The sequence below is a fragment of the Pogoniulus pusillus genome, chromosome 11 (genome assembly GCF_015220805.1).
Source record: "Pogoniulus pusillus isolate bPogPus1 chromosome 11, bPogPus1.pri, whole genome shotgun sequence".
Lineage (NCBI taxonomy): Eukaryota > Metazoa > Chordata > Aves > Piciformes > Lybiidae > Pogoniulus > Pogoniulus pusillus.
This window is the reverse complement of record NC_087274.1, coordinates 6926703-6941871: the sequence shown is the minus strand read 5'-3', so window position 1 is coordinate 6941871 and position 15169 is coordinate 6926703. Positions and strand designations below refer to the sequence as shown.

The 15169-nt window shown below is 54.1% G+C and overlaps 2 protein-coding genes across 2 annotated transcripts in view; both read left to right on the top strand.

Moving 5' to 3' along the window:
* The window catches only part of RPTOR (regulatory associated protein of MTOR complex 1), a 219516-nt gene extending 216398 nt beyond the window's left edge, over nucleotides 1–3118 (top strand). Inside the window, exon 35 of the mRNA XM_064150737.1 lies at nucleotides 224–3118. Coding sequence (XP_064006807.1) covers nucleotides 224–292 — 69 coding nt within the window. The 3' untranslated portion in view covers nucleotides 293–3118. The remainder of the gene's footprint in view (nucleotides 1–223) is intronic.
* Nucleotides 3119–6316: 3198 nt separating this feature from the next.
* Nucleotides 6317–11916, top strand: CHMP6 (charged multivesicular body protein 6). Its single transcript, XM_064150736.1, has 8 exons — nucleotides 6317–6421; nucleotides 6835–6944; nucleotides 7538–7625; nucleotides 8842–8928; nucleotides 9040–9105; nucleotides 9349–9429; nucleotides 10068–10122; nucleotides 11580–11916. The coding sequence occupies exons 1-8, from the start codon at nucleotides 6359–6361 to the stop codon at nucleotides 11630–11632; spliced, it is 603 nt and encodes a 200-aa protein (XP_064006806.1). The 5' UTR covers nucleotides 6317–6358; the 3' UTR covers nucleotides 11633–11916.
* Nucleotides 11917–15169: the final 3253 nt, after the last annotated feature.

The window sequence follows — 15169 nt, the reverse complement described above, 5'->3', positions numbered from 1 at the left end:
CTGGCTGAAATGGGTCTATAACTCGCTGGGACGAGGTCGGTGCTGGCAGAGCTGTCGTCAGAGCTGCGTTGGCAGATGCACTTCAGAGCTCTGGAGCATCTGGGTGCTCCCGGCGTAAATGTCGGTGCTTCCCGTTGCGCCCGCGGTGTGCCCCCTCCTCGCCGCCTGGCACCTGGGCATGGCTCATCTCCTCCCCCCCTCCCCGTGTGTGCTCTTTCCACAGCCTCATCTGGCAGTCGGCAGCAATGACTACTACATCTCGGTGTACTCAGTGGAGAAGAGGATCAGATAACGGCTGGTGGCAGTGGCACTGGAGAAGGGCGTCCCAGCGGGCAGGGCCGTGGCTCACCCACCCTGTACATAGTGAAATTATCGACTTGAATGTTTAGTGTTGGCTGCTGCTGCAACCCATAACTTGAACACTTTTGTTCTGACTTAGCTACTGATGGTTTTGACAAGGGGAAGAGAGACAATCTCCTTTGTTCTTTTTTTTTTGTCGTTGCTCTGTTTTGTTTTGTTGGGTTTTTTTTTTCCCCAGCTATATCCTCTAAAAGCTACAGACAAGGAACTTTTTCTTTTCATTCCCAGTGGTTGGCTTCTCCATTAGAAACACAGCTCCTGGGCATGGAGGGACTGGATGAGGCAATGCCCTTGCAAAAGGGCTTTCTTGGCTGAGCCTTTGTTTCTTTGTTTGGCTGGAGCGTAGGAAGTCAGGACTCGCCTACAGCTCTCTGCGTTCGGCCAGACCACAGGACCCCTCCAGCTGCTGCCTACCCTCTGCCAGAGAGGAATTCCTGCACCTGAGCTGTCCACCTGCACAGCAACCTGTGTGCTTCTGCACTGCCTGAGCGTGGGCAAGGCAGGCAGGAGAGTGTCTCCCCTGCATGAACCTCGTCCTCTGCAGCATCCTCTCCAGTGGAAGCAAGGACAGAAGGCAACTGGTGGCAAGGAGAGGCTGGAACCTTGAGGAGATGACAGGAGCAGGGCAGGATGCCACTATACAGTTGCACATACAAGAAGAGGGAAGAAAGAGAACGAGCATCTCTGACGTCCCCACAAGCCTGGAACAAGTCACTCAGTAAGCACTTTCCACTCAAGCACACAGTGCTGGTGGCGAGGTTTGGGCTATCTCAGTCACTGTTACTTCTGCAGTCAGTTGCCCTTCTGCCCATGGTGAACTCCACAAACACGTTGTGATGGTTTAGGCTCTTACTTGACAGCCTAGGAGCTCTACCTGGACAGTGAGAGAGGCTCCAGGCCCAAGCCACAGGCTTTCATTTGCTCACATGTGATTCTTACTCAGCAAGGTGATGGTCAGGAGAATTTGCACACTTGCTGCTGTGTGTCTGCAGCTGCACACTCTGTGCAGATCTGCCTGTGGCTTCTCTGTTGTCCCTGCAGAACTGGGTTTGTAACCACACACGGTCTGAGCACAAGAGAATCACTGAAGAGAGGAAAGGCAGTAGGTCATCCTGCTTGGAGCAGAACAGCTTTGACCCAGCTGTCTAGGGGAAAGCCTGCTCCATCTTTTGCACCTTCTGTCCCTTCAGTTCTGCCCTGGGTCTGGAGATGGGTGTGGGGAAGGGAGAGGCAAAGCCAGAGGGCAGGTTTCTTTCAAGCTCCCTCGAAGTGCAATTTAGCTGGCCAAGAGCAGAACTTGCACTGTGCAAACATCGCTGTGGTGACAAAGGGTGACCTGCTGAGTCCAGAAGTCCCCAGTTTTGATTCTAGCTGGTATCACAGGGGCTGCAGGCCCCCAGCAAACTCCACTGGTGATGGCACTGACACTTCACTGACACTGAAGGAAGTACTGAAGAGGAAAGGGGTGAGAAACATTCTCTCCCTGTGCTGGTGGCAGCTTCACCTCTGCCATGGCGCCTGTGGAGCACATCTGACCTGTCACTGCTCCTTGTACACCAGAAAACTGCTTCCTATACGTGTAGAGACACGTGGGGGTTGTGGAGGTGGCCTGGTGGCTGTCCCAGGCTCACTGCAGGGCATCCCGACCTGAAGTGCTGCCTGCTCATCTGCATGCTGGCTGTGCTGAGGGTCATTGAGCCATGGAGGTGGAGCAGATGCTGACGGTTGGGTGCTGTGTCCTTAACCCTGAGCGCCATCGCTGCCTGCCCCTGTAAGCAGGAAGGCTGAGGGCCACATCACAGGGGGATGAATCAGAGGCTAAAAACTACCTAAAAAAGTCCACTTTGAAGTTACCAAAAGTTAATTATGATCTAACAGAGCTGTGCCTCTTCCCAACCCGCTCCTGCCGTTGGGACAGCCATCAAAGCCACCAAGATGTGGGTGGTCACATCCTTGGCTTCATAGACATGGCAGCACTGAGCATCTGCCTGGGCACCGGGGGGGGGTGGTTAAATGGCACACGGCACCTGAAGGGCTCAGCACCACTGGGGACCATCTTCCACGCAGGGTTTCATTTCTGCTGCCCTGGCATCGTTCTCGGCGGTGTGCAGCTCCTCCACCCTGCCCGTGCCAGGGGCTGGCAAGTGCAGAGCTGGAGTTTTGGGGTCTGCACGTAACTGATTAACTTAAACACAGCTTAAAAACAAACCCCCAACCGACAAACAGAAATCAAACCACCACAGTAGGTTTTTAACTTGTATCAGTGTACTCACAAAAGGAACAAGAAGAACCTGGCACAGTGCAAAGCTGAGCGGTGGGGGAAGCTGCTGCTCCTCGCCAGCTGAGGTCCCCCTTCCCCCCCCCCCACCTCGGCCAGGAGGTGGTTTTTAACTCTACTCGACCTGTTTAGCTTTCATCTTTGAAGCTTGTGCTTGTGGGCTGCGTTTTCACAGGTCTTGACGGCAGAGATTCAATCATGGAGTTGAACCCAAGGATCTGGAGAACATCCCTACCTAAAAAATAAATAAGTAAATAAATAAATAAATTTCACTTCTCTCTATTTATTTTACAAAAAATAAATTTAAACAAAAAAAAAAGCAATTAAAAATAAAGTTAAAAAAAAAAAAAAAAACCCAAACACATCCTCCCCTTCCCCTCACCCCCACCCCCAAACCACAGCAAGCAAACCCACACGATTGTAATGTGAGAGTAAAACAATTACAGATAAATGGTTAATAAAAAATAAATGCAGAAACAATTTCCCAGCCTGAGGATTGTTTCCTGGGGTGGAAGTGAGCTCATTGCTGTCTGCAACTACCTGAAGGGAGGTTGGAGCTAGGTGGGAGTTGGTCTCTTCTGCCAGGCAAGCAGCAACAGAACAAGGGGACACAGTCTCAAGCTGTGCCAGGGCAGGTCTAGACTGGGTGTTAGGAGGAAGTTGTTGTCAGAGAGAGTGATTGGCATTGGAATGGGCTGCCCAGGGAGGTGGTGGAGTCACCAGTGCTCTGTTACCCTTGCAGTGAAAAAAATTCCTCATGTTTACATGAAACTTCCTATGCCTCAGCTTCCACCCATTGCTCCTTGTCCTGTCACTGGGCATCACCCAGCAGAGCCTGGCTCCAGCCTGGCACTCATCCTTTACATATTTATAAACATTAATGAGGTCAGTTATGGTCCTGCTCTGGCAGGGGGGGTGGACTTGATGAGCAGTGGTCAGGCCACACCTTGAGTACTGTGTCCAGTTCTGGGCTCCTCTATTCAAGAGAGATGTTGAGATACTGGAATGTGTCCAGAGGAGGGAGACAAAGCTGGTGAGGGGCCTGGAGCACAGCCCTGTGAGGAGAGGCTGAGGGAGCTGGGGGTGTGCAGCCTGCAGAAGAGGAGGCTCAGGGCAGAGCTCATTGCTGTCTGCAGCTACCTGAAGGGAGGCTGTAGCCAGGTGAGGTTGGTCTCTCTGCCAGGCAAGCAGCAACAGAACAAGGGGACACAGTCTGCAGTTGTGCCAGGGGAGGTCTAGGCTGGATGTTGTTAGGAAGTTGTTGTCAGAGAGAGTGATTGGCATTGGAATGGGCTGCCCAGGGAGGTGGTGGAGTCACTGTCCCTGGAGGTGCTCAAGCAAAGCCTGGCTGAGGCACTTAGTGCCATGGTCTGGTTGATTGGAAAGGGCTGGGTGCTAGGTTGGACTGGGATGATCTTGGAGGTCTCTTCCAACCTGCTTGATTCTGTGATTCTAAGTGAGGAGGGGGAGACAGCTGCAGCCCATGAAGGAACCAAGTTGTGTTTGAGGGGGTGGGCTGGGTGGGGCTGGGTCGTTTCCCTGCAAAGAAAAAGATGGTGACACATGGAGACCCTGGGGGAAAGACACTTGGGTAAGGGCAGGTCACTGCTGCTGAGGCTCAGCAGGAATGTGATGTTTTCTCCTTTTCAGCTCTGCAGGAAGGGAGTGGGGGTTGTCTTGAGTCCCAGATGGAGTGGTGGCTGTGGCCCAGAGCCACCAAATAAACTAGAAGTCGTTGTTGTCCTGAGGGCCTGCAGAGCACTGTCTCTTCTTTGTCCTCAACCCAGGGTGTCCTTTCCACCAGCACTGTCATAGAATCACAGAATTGTCCTTCCCTGGAGACTTCCAAGGCCTCTCTGGATGTGTTCCTCTCTGATCTGTGCTAGATCATGTGGTCCTGCTCTGGCAGGGGTTTGGACTCAGTCTCCTTGGGTCCCTTCCAACCCCTAACATCTGTGATCCTGTGAATTGTCAGGGCTGGAAGAGACCACAAGCATCATCCAGTTCCAAACCCCTGCCATGGGCAGGGACATCTCACACTAGATCAGGTTGCTCAGAGCCACATCCAGCCTGGCCTTGAAGACCTCCAGGGATGAGTCTTCTACCACCTCTCTGGGCAACCCCTTCCAGGGTCTCACCACCCTCATGGTGAAGAGCTTCCTGACATCCAGTCTGAATCTACACACTTCCAGTTTTGCTCCACGCTGCCTGATGTTGGTACAGTCCTGCTAGGTCCTGGCTGGAGCTCTGCCCACCAGCACCACAGCTTCCTGTTCTGGGGTCACTGGCAAAGGCACAGTGGGCAGAGGGTAGGAAGAGCTGTTAGGGCAACCATTGAAGCCCCCAAGATGTTGGTTGTGTCCCTGCTGCACCTTGGATTCAGGGTCCTGGCAGCACTGAGCATCTGCCTGGGCACCAGTGGGGTTAAACATGGCATCTGAGGGGCTCAGCATCCCTGGGACCGTGGCACTGGGGACCATCTTCCACACGGGTTTAACTTCTGCTGTCACCAGGACCTGGCTCAGCATTATGGCCACGAGAGGGATGCACTCTGACCACCTCCGGAGGCAAAGCCATAAGGAGGGTGCAACACAAGGAGCTGGATGGTCTGAGAGCTGCAGCAGTGAGGAAGGGAGGCATTTTCTGGCACCTCACTTCTGAGGCCAAGTCATTTCAGCGAGCCCTGATGGCTTTGGGGTGCCATGCTGTGGGGCACATGAGAAGACAACCACGTTTGGGCTAGGCAGGCTCTGTGTGGTTGGAGGGGGGGGGGAGGCTGTGGTCTCCCTCCAGGCAAAGCCCTGCAAAGGAGCTGGGGCTGAGCTTTGGAATGGGATGGGAAGGGAGAGTGGGAATGGCTGTGGAGGGGACGACAGCCAGGGCAAGATTTGCAGCTCCCTGGGCAATAGAGAGCCTTTGGCATGACCCACGGGCTCAGTAAAGCCGAAGTGACAGCCACGGCCGTACCCACCCAGCCCCCTGCTGCGTCCCCTGTCCGCACCGCTGGGGCGTTTGTGGTGGGGACTCGCTCGTTTCTGCCCGGGGAACCCCCAGGAGCCCAAACCCACGGGCAGCAGCAGAGCCTCTCCTGTGCAGGGACACAGGAACATCTCCCTGCAGGGGCAGCTGGGGACGAGGGTCTCCATCCATCACCACTCAGGTGGTCCTGTAGCACCCCCGTGCCCTAGAGCCTCTTCGTGTCCTACCTGCTGCCACCCATAGCCCTCATTGCCCATAGCCCCCCATCAGCCACACTCTCACCCCCTAGAGCTCGCCATCCCCTTAAGCGATGTCCCCTGCACTCCTCATCCCTCACAGCTCCCCAGCCCCTATCCCCTCCATCCCCCATAGCTCCCACTCCGTACCCCCCGCCCCATCCCTTATACTCCTTATGCCCATACCCTCATTCCCTATAGCTTCCCATCACCTACATCCTCATCTCCTGCACCGCCATCCCCTATAGCCCCTCTTATCCCCTAGAGTGCACCGATCCCATATGCCGCCATGGACCCCCTATAGCTCTCCCCATTGTCGCCGCCCGTTCCCGCCGCGCCCCCACAGCGCCCTCCGGTGGCCTTTGTCGGCTCCTGCGCCGTTCTCACGTTCGCCTTTGCCTTCTGCCGGGCTCGGCCCTGCGCGGCCGCCGTCGATGGGCGGGGCCGGGGGCCGGGGCGGGGCGGCCGCGCCGCCGGGGCAGGAGCGGCGGCAGGCGGCGGGGCCATGGGGAACCTGTTCGGGAGGAAGCGGCGGAGCCGCGTCACCGAGCAGGACAAGGCGGTGCTGGTGAGGGCGGAGCTGGGCTGGCACGGTGGGGGAGCCGGGGGTGCCAGGCCGGGGCCGCAGAGAAAGCTGGGCAGGGGCCGCGGAGGAGGCCGGGCCCGTCTCTGTCAGCGCCGGCGCGGTCCCCTGCGCAGGGAGCGGCGGAGCCGCTGTCAGCGGGCCTGCCGCCGCCCTTCCCGGCCTGGACTTGGTCCCCGACCGGCTGCCAGCTCCAGGCTGGGCTTGGAAAGGCGGAGGAGGCGAAGCGGGGCGGTCCAGTCGCTGTAACGGCGGCTGCTGGTGTAGCCCCGGCGTTCGTGACACGGCGGGGCGAGACCGGACCCGTGCGAGCCGGCAGGAGGGTTGTAGGAGCGCTCCGGGAGTGCTGGGACCGTCTGGGCTCGAGTTGTGACTGTCTGCCCCTCTCCGTCTTGCAGCAACTGAAGCAGCAGCGGGACAAGCTGAAGCAGTACCAGAAGCGGATCAGCCAGAACCTGGAGCGGGAGCGAGCCCTGGCCAGGCAGCTGCTGAAGGAGGGCAAAAAGGAGTGAGCGAGGAAGGGACTGCTAGGGCGGTGCTGGGGTCTGGCCCGAGCGGGGAGTGTCAGTGCTACACACGGGGCCTTTTCCCTGGAAATGAAAAGTCACTGGGTCGTGTCCGTGAGCGGCGGGGGTGGTGGCAGAGTCCTCTTTCAGAGAGCAAGCCGAAGTTGGGTGTTCGGTGTTTAAACCGACGAGGGTCAGCCCCTGTTCCGCGGCTGCTGTTAAATCAGGTCGTCGCAAAGCGCTGCTTTACCGCAGCACCGGCGGCAGGCACGGAGGTGTCCTGCAGGTGTTCACGTTTTGAGTCTGTGTCACTTCTGCGCAAGGACTGTGTCTTGCTCTGCTTCAGCACAGCTGGCACAGGGAAATCCTAAATCCACAGCACACACCTGAGTTTTCAGGCACCAGATTTAGTGAACTGAGTCGATTTGGTTTAGTTTACATGATTTAGTTGCTCACCCTTGTACTGCACAGGAGCAGTTCAGAGTTGTCATTTCGTTGGCACTCCTGTTTTGGAAACAAGTATGGCTTTGATGTGCTCTTTTAGGCTTCTTTGCTTTCCTCTGTGCTGAGTTTTTCTCCTCCTGTTTCCCCCCAGAAAAGCTATGCTCTTGCTAAAGAAGAAACGCTACCAAGAGCAGCTTCTAGACAAAACAGAAAACCAAATCAGCAACCTGGAGAGGATGGTGAGTGAGAATCAGCAGTGAGCAGCTGGCTGGTGTGAGCCTTTTTTCTGGTGTGGATGTTCCTTTTTCTGGTGTGGAATCACATTTTAATTGTCAAGCCATAGCAGGGGTTGAGACTTTGGAGAGGCAGGTGTTTGAAATTGCACATGTGCCATGACCTGTCCCTGAACAACCACAGAATCAAGCAGGTTGGAAGAGACCTCCAAGCCCATACAGTCCAACCTAGCACCCAGCCCTGTCCAGGCAACCAGACCATGGCACTAAGTGCCTCAGCCAGGCTCGTCTTGAACAGCTCCAGGCACGGCGACTCCACCACCTCCCTGGGCAGCCCATTCCAATGCCAATCACTCTCTCTGGCAAGAACTTCTCACATCCAGCCTAGACCTCCCCTGGCACAACTTGAGACTGTGTCCCCTTGTTCTGTTGCTGCTTGCCTAGCAGAAGAGACCAACCCCACCTGGCTCCAACTTCCCTTCAGGTAGCTGCAGACAGCAATGAGGTTTGCCCTGAGCCTCCTCTTCTGCAGGCTGCACACCCCCAGCTCCCTCAGCCTCTCCTCACAGGACTCTGCTCCAGGCCCCTCACCAACTTCCTTGCCCTTCTCTGGACACATTCCAGCACCTCAACATCTCTCTTGAATTGAGGAGCCCAGAACTGGACACAGCACTCAAGGTGTGGCCTGACCAGTGCTGAGTACAGGGGCAGAATAACCTCCCTTGTCCTACTGGCCACACTGCTCCTGATCCAGGCCAGGATGCCACTGGCTCTCCTGCCCACCTGGGCTCACATGTTCAGCTACTATCTACCAGTACCCCCAGCTCTCTTTCTTCCTGGCTGCTCTCCTGCCACTGTCTGTGTGTGGGTTATGTATTAAATACATGGTTTGGAAGTTACTAAAACTTTAAGCACAGTGTGGACAGCTGCAGTGGAAGCTTCCTTGGGCTTGCCTCGCTACCTTGATTTCAGCAATGAGTGTGATTGTCCAGGAAGCTGTGGCCTCAGCTTTGACTGTCAGCTAGAAAGTCACTCCCAGGGCTGTTGGGAATGGTTTTGCAGGTGCCTGTGCTAAGGCTTTACTGGTGTAATGTAATCCTCTGTTCTCTGGAGAAAGAACCTTGACTGATGTCTCCATGCAGTTTCCCTGCAGATCATGGCAGTCTATATCTGTCCAGCAACAAGAGTCTAGCAGCCTGTGATGCTTCCCTTTCTCTTTCAGGTCCAGGATATTGAATTCACTCAGATTGAAATGAAGGTCATTGAGGGTCTGAAAATAGGCAATGAATGTCTGAACAAAATGCACCAGGTGAGTATCACCAAATCAGCTGGGCACAATCTTGCTTTGGACTAGGCCAAGACCTGGCTGCTTGTGGCTGTCTCCATGCACTCACACCTGGATTTTGGTTCTTTTCTTCAGGTTATGTCAATAGAGGAAGTAGAAAGAATAATAGGGGAAACTCAGGATGCTGTGGAGTACCAGAGGGTATGTACTCTGTGTGTGTGAGTAGATGTGAGCAAGGGCTGCTGCTCTGGTGTGTGCCTTGTGCCAGAGGTGATCAGTCTGGGAAGGAAATCCTAAGTGCTGCAGAGCAATTTGCTTTGTTAGTTTTCCTGAGTACTCCCTCACCCCATGTTTGTGTTGCTCTCCTGTGTGCCTGTACCAGCCATAGAGCTGCTTCTGCCAGGCTGTGGCTGACTAGAACATGCCTTGTCCTCTCTTTCACAGCAAATAGATGAGCTGCTGGCTGGCAACCTGACTGAGGAAGATGAAGATGCCATTCTAGAAGAATTAAACACTATTACTCAGGTAGGTTTGATGTTCTTCAAGTACTTTAAATCCATCTTTTTAGGTTTCTGCTTGTAGTAGAGATGAAAGTGTCTTTTGCCCCACTCTCAATAACTTGTTTTCTGCCAGTTCCACCTGTTGACACCCAATTACTGTGTTCATCAAAGATCGAGCTAATTGCTCCACACACTGAGGTTGTTTTAAATCAGGCTGCTTTTAAGGGTTGTACTTTGTGTGCTGTTTGTTGCAGCCAGCTGATCTCTGTTCTTGCTGGGTATCTGTTCCACTTCTCTAGGTAAAGATCTCCAAAGCTCTGGGTGATACCCAGATAACAGCACTCAGTGTGCGTGGTCATCCCCAGCCACGTTTGGTGTCTGTGGCTCTTTCAAACACTAGGTGGAGAGGCTCTGCAGCTTGCACTGGTTTGAGGAGCTAATGCAGGGTCCTGTTAAGTCTCATTTAATAGCTAGAAACTCCTCACTGGGAAGCACTGAAGGCCACAACCCTTGCTGCAGTTCAGGGGGCAGATGTCAGCTAGTTTGTGAGATCCCTTAATGTTGTAATTCTGTTCCCAAGGAGTCTCTGCACCAAACTGTGCTGTGGAGGTCTGTGCTGAGCTGTGGGGGTTGTGTCATGTGTTGTTTTCAATGTTCTTGCAGGAGCAGATGGAGCTTCCAGAAGTTCCTTCAGAGCCACTTCCAGAGAAGATCCCAGGTATGCTTTCACTCTTTGCACCTTTGGCTTCCCATACTCAGTCCTATGCCATAGCTTGAGACCCTCTTCTATTTTAAGTATTGTCCTAGCAAACGTGAAGGAATATTCAGCTTCCTGGGGTAAAGCGCTGTTGACCTGGGCTGTGTGAGCTTACCTCCTGCAGCTCTGACAAATCCAAATGACCAAACTTGAGCCTTGGCTCAAGCCTCTTCACTCAGTCAGCATCTAGTCCTTGTTCTTGAAGAGAAAGTTATGTCTGCTGTTCTGAAGTTAGTTTGTGCCTGCTGTGAGACACTCAGCTGCTCTGAAACACCCTGTGGGTGTTCTGTTGTGGAGCTTCATGAGGGACTCCTTCCTTGACTGTCTGCATGACCCACACACAACTCTCTCACACCGCCTGGATCTGCTCCCTGCCTGTCATCGCCACACACAGGAACGGGGCAGGAACAGCTTCTGGTGACCACGGCTGGGGATGTGCACACTGCACAGAACTGGATTCCATGGAAGCTCCTCATGACTTGTAACTCTGGGGAGCTTGCTCCAGTCGTGGTGAACTGTCTGGGTGAGGACTGCAGCAGTCCTGCAGTTCCAGGACTGGTGGAGCACAAGCTCTGCACAGCTGGTGATGTGTGTGAGTTTGCTCCCGAGCAATCCAGAACCTCAGCAATGGGATTTGGTCAGCTGTGTGTCAAGAGGGAAGTGGGAGAGAGCTTCTGAAGCAGTGGCCAAGTCGGCCGTGCTGGCCTGCTGAGCAAGAAGCCTTCATAGAGCATCACCAGAAGTCTATCCAGGCTGGGGAACTGAAGCTGAAAGCTACTCTTGGAGACAAGCAATGAAGTGGAGCTGGACTTAGCTGAGAAGCCAGTCTGGTCAAGAATTTGTTTCCTGGGACAGCAGAACACAGAACCATAGGTTGCAGAAGCTGGACCATGAAACCAGGAGCTGTAGAGGCTTGCATGGAGTCTGCCTGGCAGCAACCTGGGGTGTGGGGAATGGAGCTGCCTACTTCTCAGTGCTTGTTTAATGGTAAACACGGATCAGATGTCCTCTCTGTGCTGGCAGCAGGGTGGGCAAACAATGTCATTGCCCCTGCTGCTTGCAGCTGGTTGAGCCTCGTTTAGACTCATTAGGTGAAAGAGGTGAGGGGAAAAGCTTGTCTGCTACTGCCCTCTGAGAAGCCACTGCCCTAGATTGGTGTCACTGGGCTGGTGGCTTTGCAAGGTTGTGTTGGGTACGTCCTGAAACTCTGTTCTTGAGGTGCTGTGAAAAAGGAGCTTGGTTTGGGGGGGGTGATATAAACCAAACTTTTATTATCTCAGTGACTTTGCAGGTGCTGTGCTGCAAGCATTTATTGCTCTGCACAGAAGGGAATGAAGAGTTCCCAGCCTTTCCTTGGGAGGTGCCTGGAGACTGTTTGCATTCTCTGCTTCTCTAACAAGTTTCTTTTTCTTCCACAGAAGCATCACCTGTCAAGAACAGGCCAAAAGCAGAGCTGGTGGCAGCATCCTAACTCCCACTGCTGGGGATTCCCCCCGACTTAACTTGCACCCAGGACAGTTTGCCATCCCAGCGTGTGCTGGGAACAAACAATGCCTCGGCAGCATCCCAGCTGTGCTGGGCAGATGATGGAGCAGGATTCCCCCTGCCGGGTGGGGAACCCTCAGCAGGTTTTTTTTGCTCTTGTATCAAGATTATTTTCTAGTGCTTTCCTTTCCTGTTTTTTGGGTAACTTAAATTCTGAACTCACTCAGCTGCGCTGTCTCGGGATTAAACAACAGCTCTCCAACTTCCAAAGCCAAATGCTTTCCTTAGGTTTGATGTCAGTGCTGGAGCTGCCTTTGCTCTGACTGAATCCCCAGGAGTTCCCACCCTTGGGAGCATGTTTGAAGCTGCTGCCTTGGGCATCAGGCTGGGCAGCAGCAAGCCACTGCCCTCCAGGGCTTTCCAGGCCACGCTGGTGTCTGCACTCCTCTTGGTCTCTTTGCTTGTCCTTTTCTGACTGTGGAAGGCCTGCCAGCATGTCTTGTCCTCCTGTAGATCCAGCCAGTGTGCCCTAGGCCCTGGGAGGGCACAGACAGCCGGGAGAAGGCACAGGCCTGAGTCTACACAGGCAGCGATGCTCTGTGCTGCAGGTTGGAAACAGTTCTGTCAGCCTCGTGTGCAGCTGCAGGAGGGTGTCTGGTCTGAGCAAAGTGCAGTCTTCTCTTGGCTTTGTGTCCACAGGCAGCGGTGCTGAGTGAGGGAAAAGCCTGATCTCCATGTGAGGTGAAGAGCTGGCATCAGGCAGGACGAGAGGCAGAGGCAGTTGGTAACAATTCCCCTCCAGATCCTGCTCTGCCTCCCCAGTTCTGGTAACCCCTGGTGCTGAGTGAGACCTGGGGTGAACAGAAATCTGATGAGCCTCTTAAAATTACAGCAAGGAGACTTCTACGTACTTGATGAGCCAGGAGTCATCCCTTGTTGGCTCTGCACCATCATCAGAGTTCACCTTCACAATGTTCAGATGAGATCGATTCTGTTTCCAGCTGTCAGCTCGTGTTTGATGTCTCCTCGTAGAGTTGGAGACAGGAAAGGTCAAGCTGGAGTGAACATGATGCTTATTCTGTACTAGACATGAGGCATGAAGCTTCTTTAATCAACACTCCAAAGACTGCTCTTTAAGTGGTCAGAGGGGATACCAGTTCCTCCTGAGCCCTCTGTGGAGTGCCCCCTGGTGGAGTGGGGCACTTGGGTCTGCTTGGATGGTGAAGTGGCTGCAAAGCTGCCTGCCCTGCCAGGTGGTGAGCAGATTGAGCTGTTCTTGGAAGCAGCCTTGCTTGCCAAGTTGCAGATGCTCTTCAGGACATTGCAGAACTTTGTTTATTACATTTTGAAGCCACAATCCTTAATCCTATTTCTGTGACAGCAGAAGAAGGACCAGAGGGTCCTTGGAGGGACATTCAATGACTGCCTTTGGGGTTCTGAGATCTGGTGCTAGACACTAAGTAATCCCAGAGCCTGTACTGCTCACCATGTGTGATGGGCCAGCAGCAGCTCTGGTTTTGAGTTGTGCTTTGTCTCACCTCTGTTTGTTACGTTCCAAAGACTGGCCAGGGCATCCTCCTCCTCTCGTCTGTGTCTTCAAGGCAGTGAGCACCCTGGAGCTGCCCTCTCTTCAATTCCACTGTGCTCTCTCTCTCTCTCTCTCAAGTCGTGTTTCACAGCAAAGCTGGAACCTCACCAGCCTCAAAGCCCTCTTTACTACCTTCAGTGAATGAAAACCTTCCTCTGGAATGAGCAGAGCAGTTTTAAGCTGCTCCTTGTGCTGGTTGCTCTGGCCAGTGTTGGAACCAGCAGGCCTTCACCCTGCTCATCTGGAGCTAAGAGGGGTCAGGGCTGTGTCTTGCTCTATGCCTCTGTGGTTTTGTCTCCAGGCCAGGCTGTAGCTGTGCACTGGGTTGCCCATCCTGTCTTGTAATTCGTGCTGGTTCCACCAGAGAGAGCCTTGTCCTCACCAGCTCGGTGGTGTCTGGAGCTGTTTCCTGCAACTCTTTTCTTCCAAGGCTCCTTCAGCTGGGTGCCAGCCTGGTATCGGCTTGTTTCCTTTTGTTTAACCTCTAACTCCTAGGGGTGACTGCTGGGCTCTCCCAGTAAGGTCTTGAAGGGACCTTTCCTGGGAGCCCCAGCCTCTGTTGCTTTCACTGTGTAAACCCTGTCAAACAGGGTTGGCACACGTTGCCCAGCCAGGGAGGGAGGGAGCACCACAGTCCCTGTGCTCCAGTTTTCTGCCTCATGAATGTCCTGGCAGCAGGAGAAACAGGAGCCAATGCTCCCCAGTGAGGCTGTACTGGGTCGTGGTGATGCTTGCTAGTGCTGTGTGTGCTCTTGGGTGGAAGTTGGTCCAGGAGGGAGCAAGGTTAGTGCTGAAAGGGTTAATGCAGCCTCTTGGATTTGTTAATACAGTAAAGAGGCCGTTTACTGAGCTAACAGGAAAGTTTGGAGCAGATTGCCAGCAGCTTCCTCTCCTAATCCCTGCACCAAACAGATTGTACTGTGTCTCCTTGAGAGGAAGAGCCAGGAGTGCTGTGTGACCTCTGTGGTGTGCTCTAACAATAAACTGTTCCAATGGTTCCACTGATTCCTCTCCCAGCCTCATGTTTTCACAGCAAATGTTTTGGATGAGCAGGAGTTGCTTTCCTCCTCCCTCCCCTTCTTACTCCCTGCTCCTGGGGGAGATGTGGGCAGGAAATTTCAGAACAAGCTCTGTGTGTGAGAGAAAAACAATCCTGAGTGCCAGGGTGGCCCAGGAGGACTTGTCTGTAACCCACAGCAGTGATGCCCTGGCATCACCCCGAGCCAGGCACAGAGGAGCCAGAGGGATATTTGAGCCTGTGCATTAGCCAGTGTTGCTGCAGGGGTAGAGCAGCCCCTGCCAGGCCCTCATCACCCACAGGCCAGGAGCAAGGCAGGTACCCTTGGGGCTCCTTGGAGAAGTCACTTGCAGGGGAAAAGGAGGCAGGAGTGAGGGACTGGATCCAGGAAGGTGGGGAGGATGTTTGCAGAGGCAGCCTTCCCCCCTGGGCTTTGCAGTGAAGCTGGGCAGGGTTTTTTTCAGCAGTTGCTGTGGAGGGATTGGGTTGTTGTTTTTTTCAGGCATTGCTCTGGAATTGTTTACAAACTGAACTGTGAACAGTCCTGGGTGCTGCAGTCACAGGGAGCCTGTGGCTCTGTCCTGATCGCAGGCTGTGTTGTCCTGTCCCTGGCAGGGCTTGGATCTGCTCGTCCTCCCTCAGCAGGGTTTTCTGCTTTCACCTCCAACCAGCCCAAGCGGCCAGGGCAGGACCCAATTCGTAGCACCACAGCATGGGTTGGGTGGGAAGAGACCTTTCAGAGCCCTCCACAACACCCTCCCTGCGCTGAGCAGGGACATCAGATCAGGTTACTCAGGGCTGACCGAAATGAGGCATCTACCCCCTCTCTGGGCAACCTGTGCCGGTGTCTCACCACCCTCAATGTAAACAGTTTCCCCTGGCCGTGGTTCCTGAGGGCACTGCTTGCCAGGGCAGTG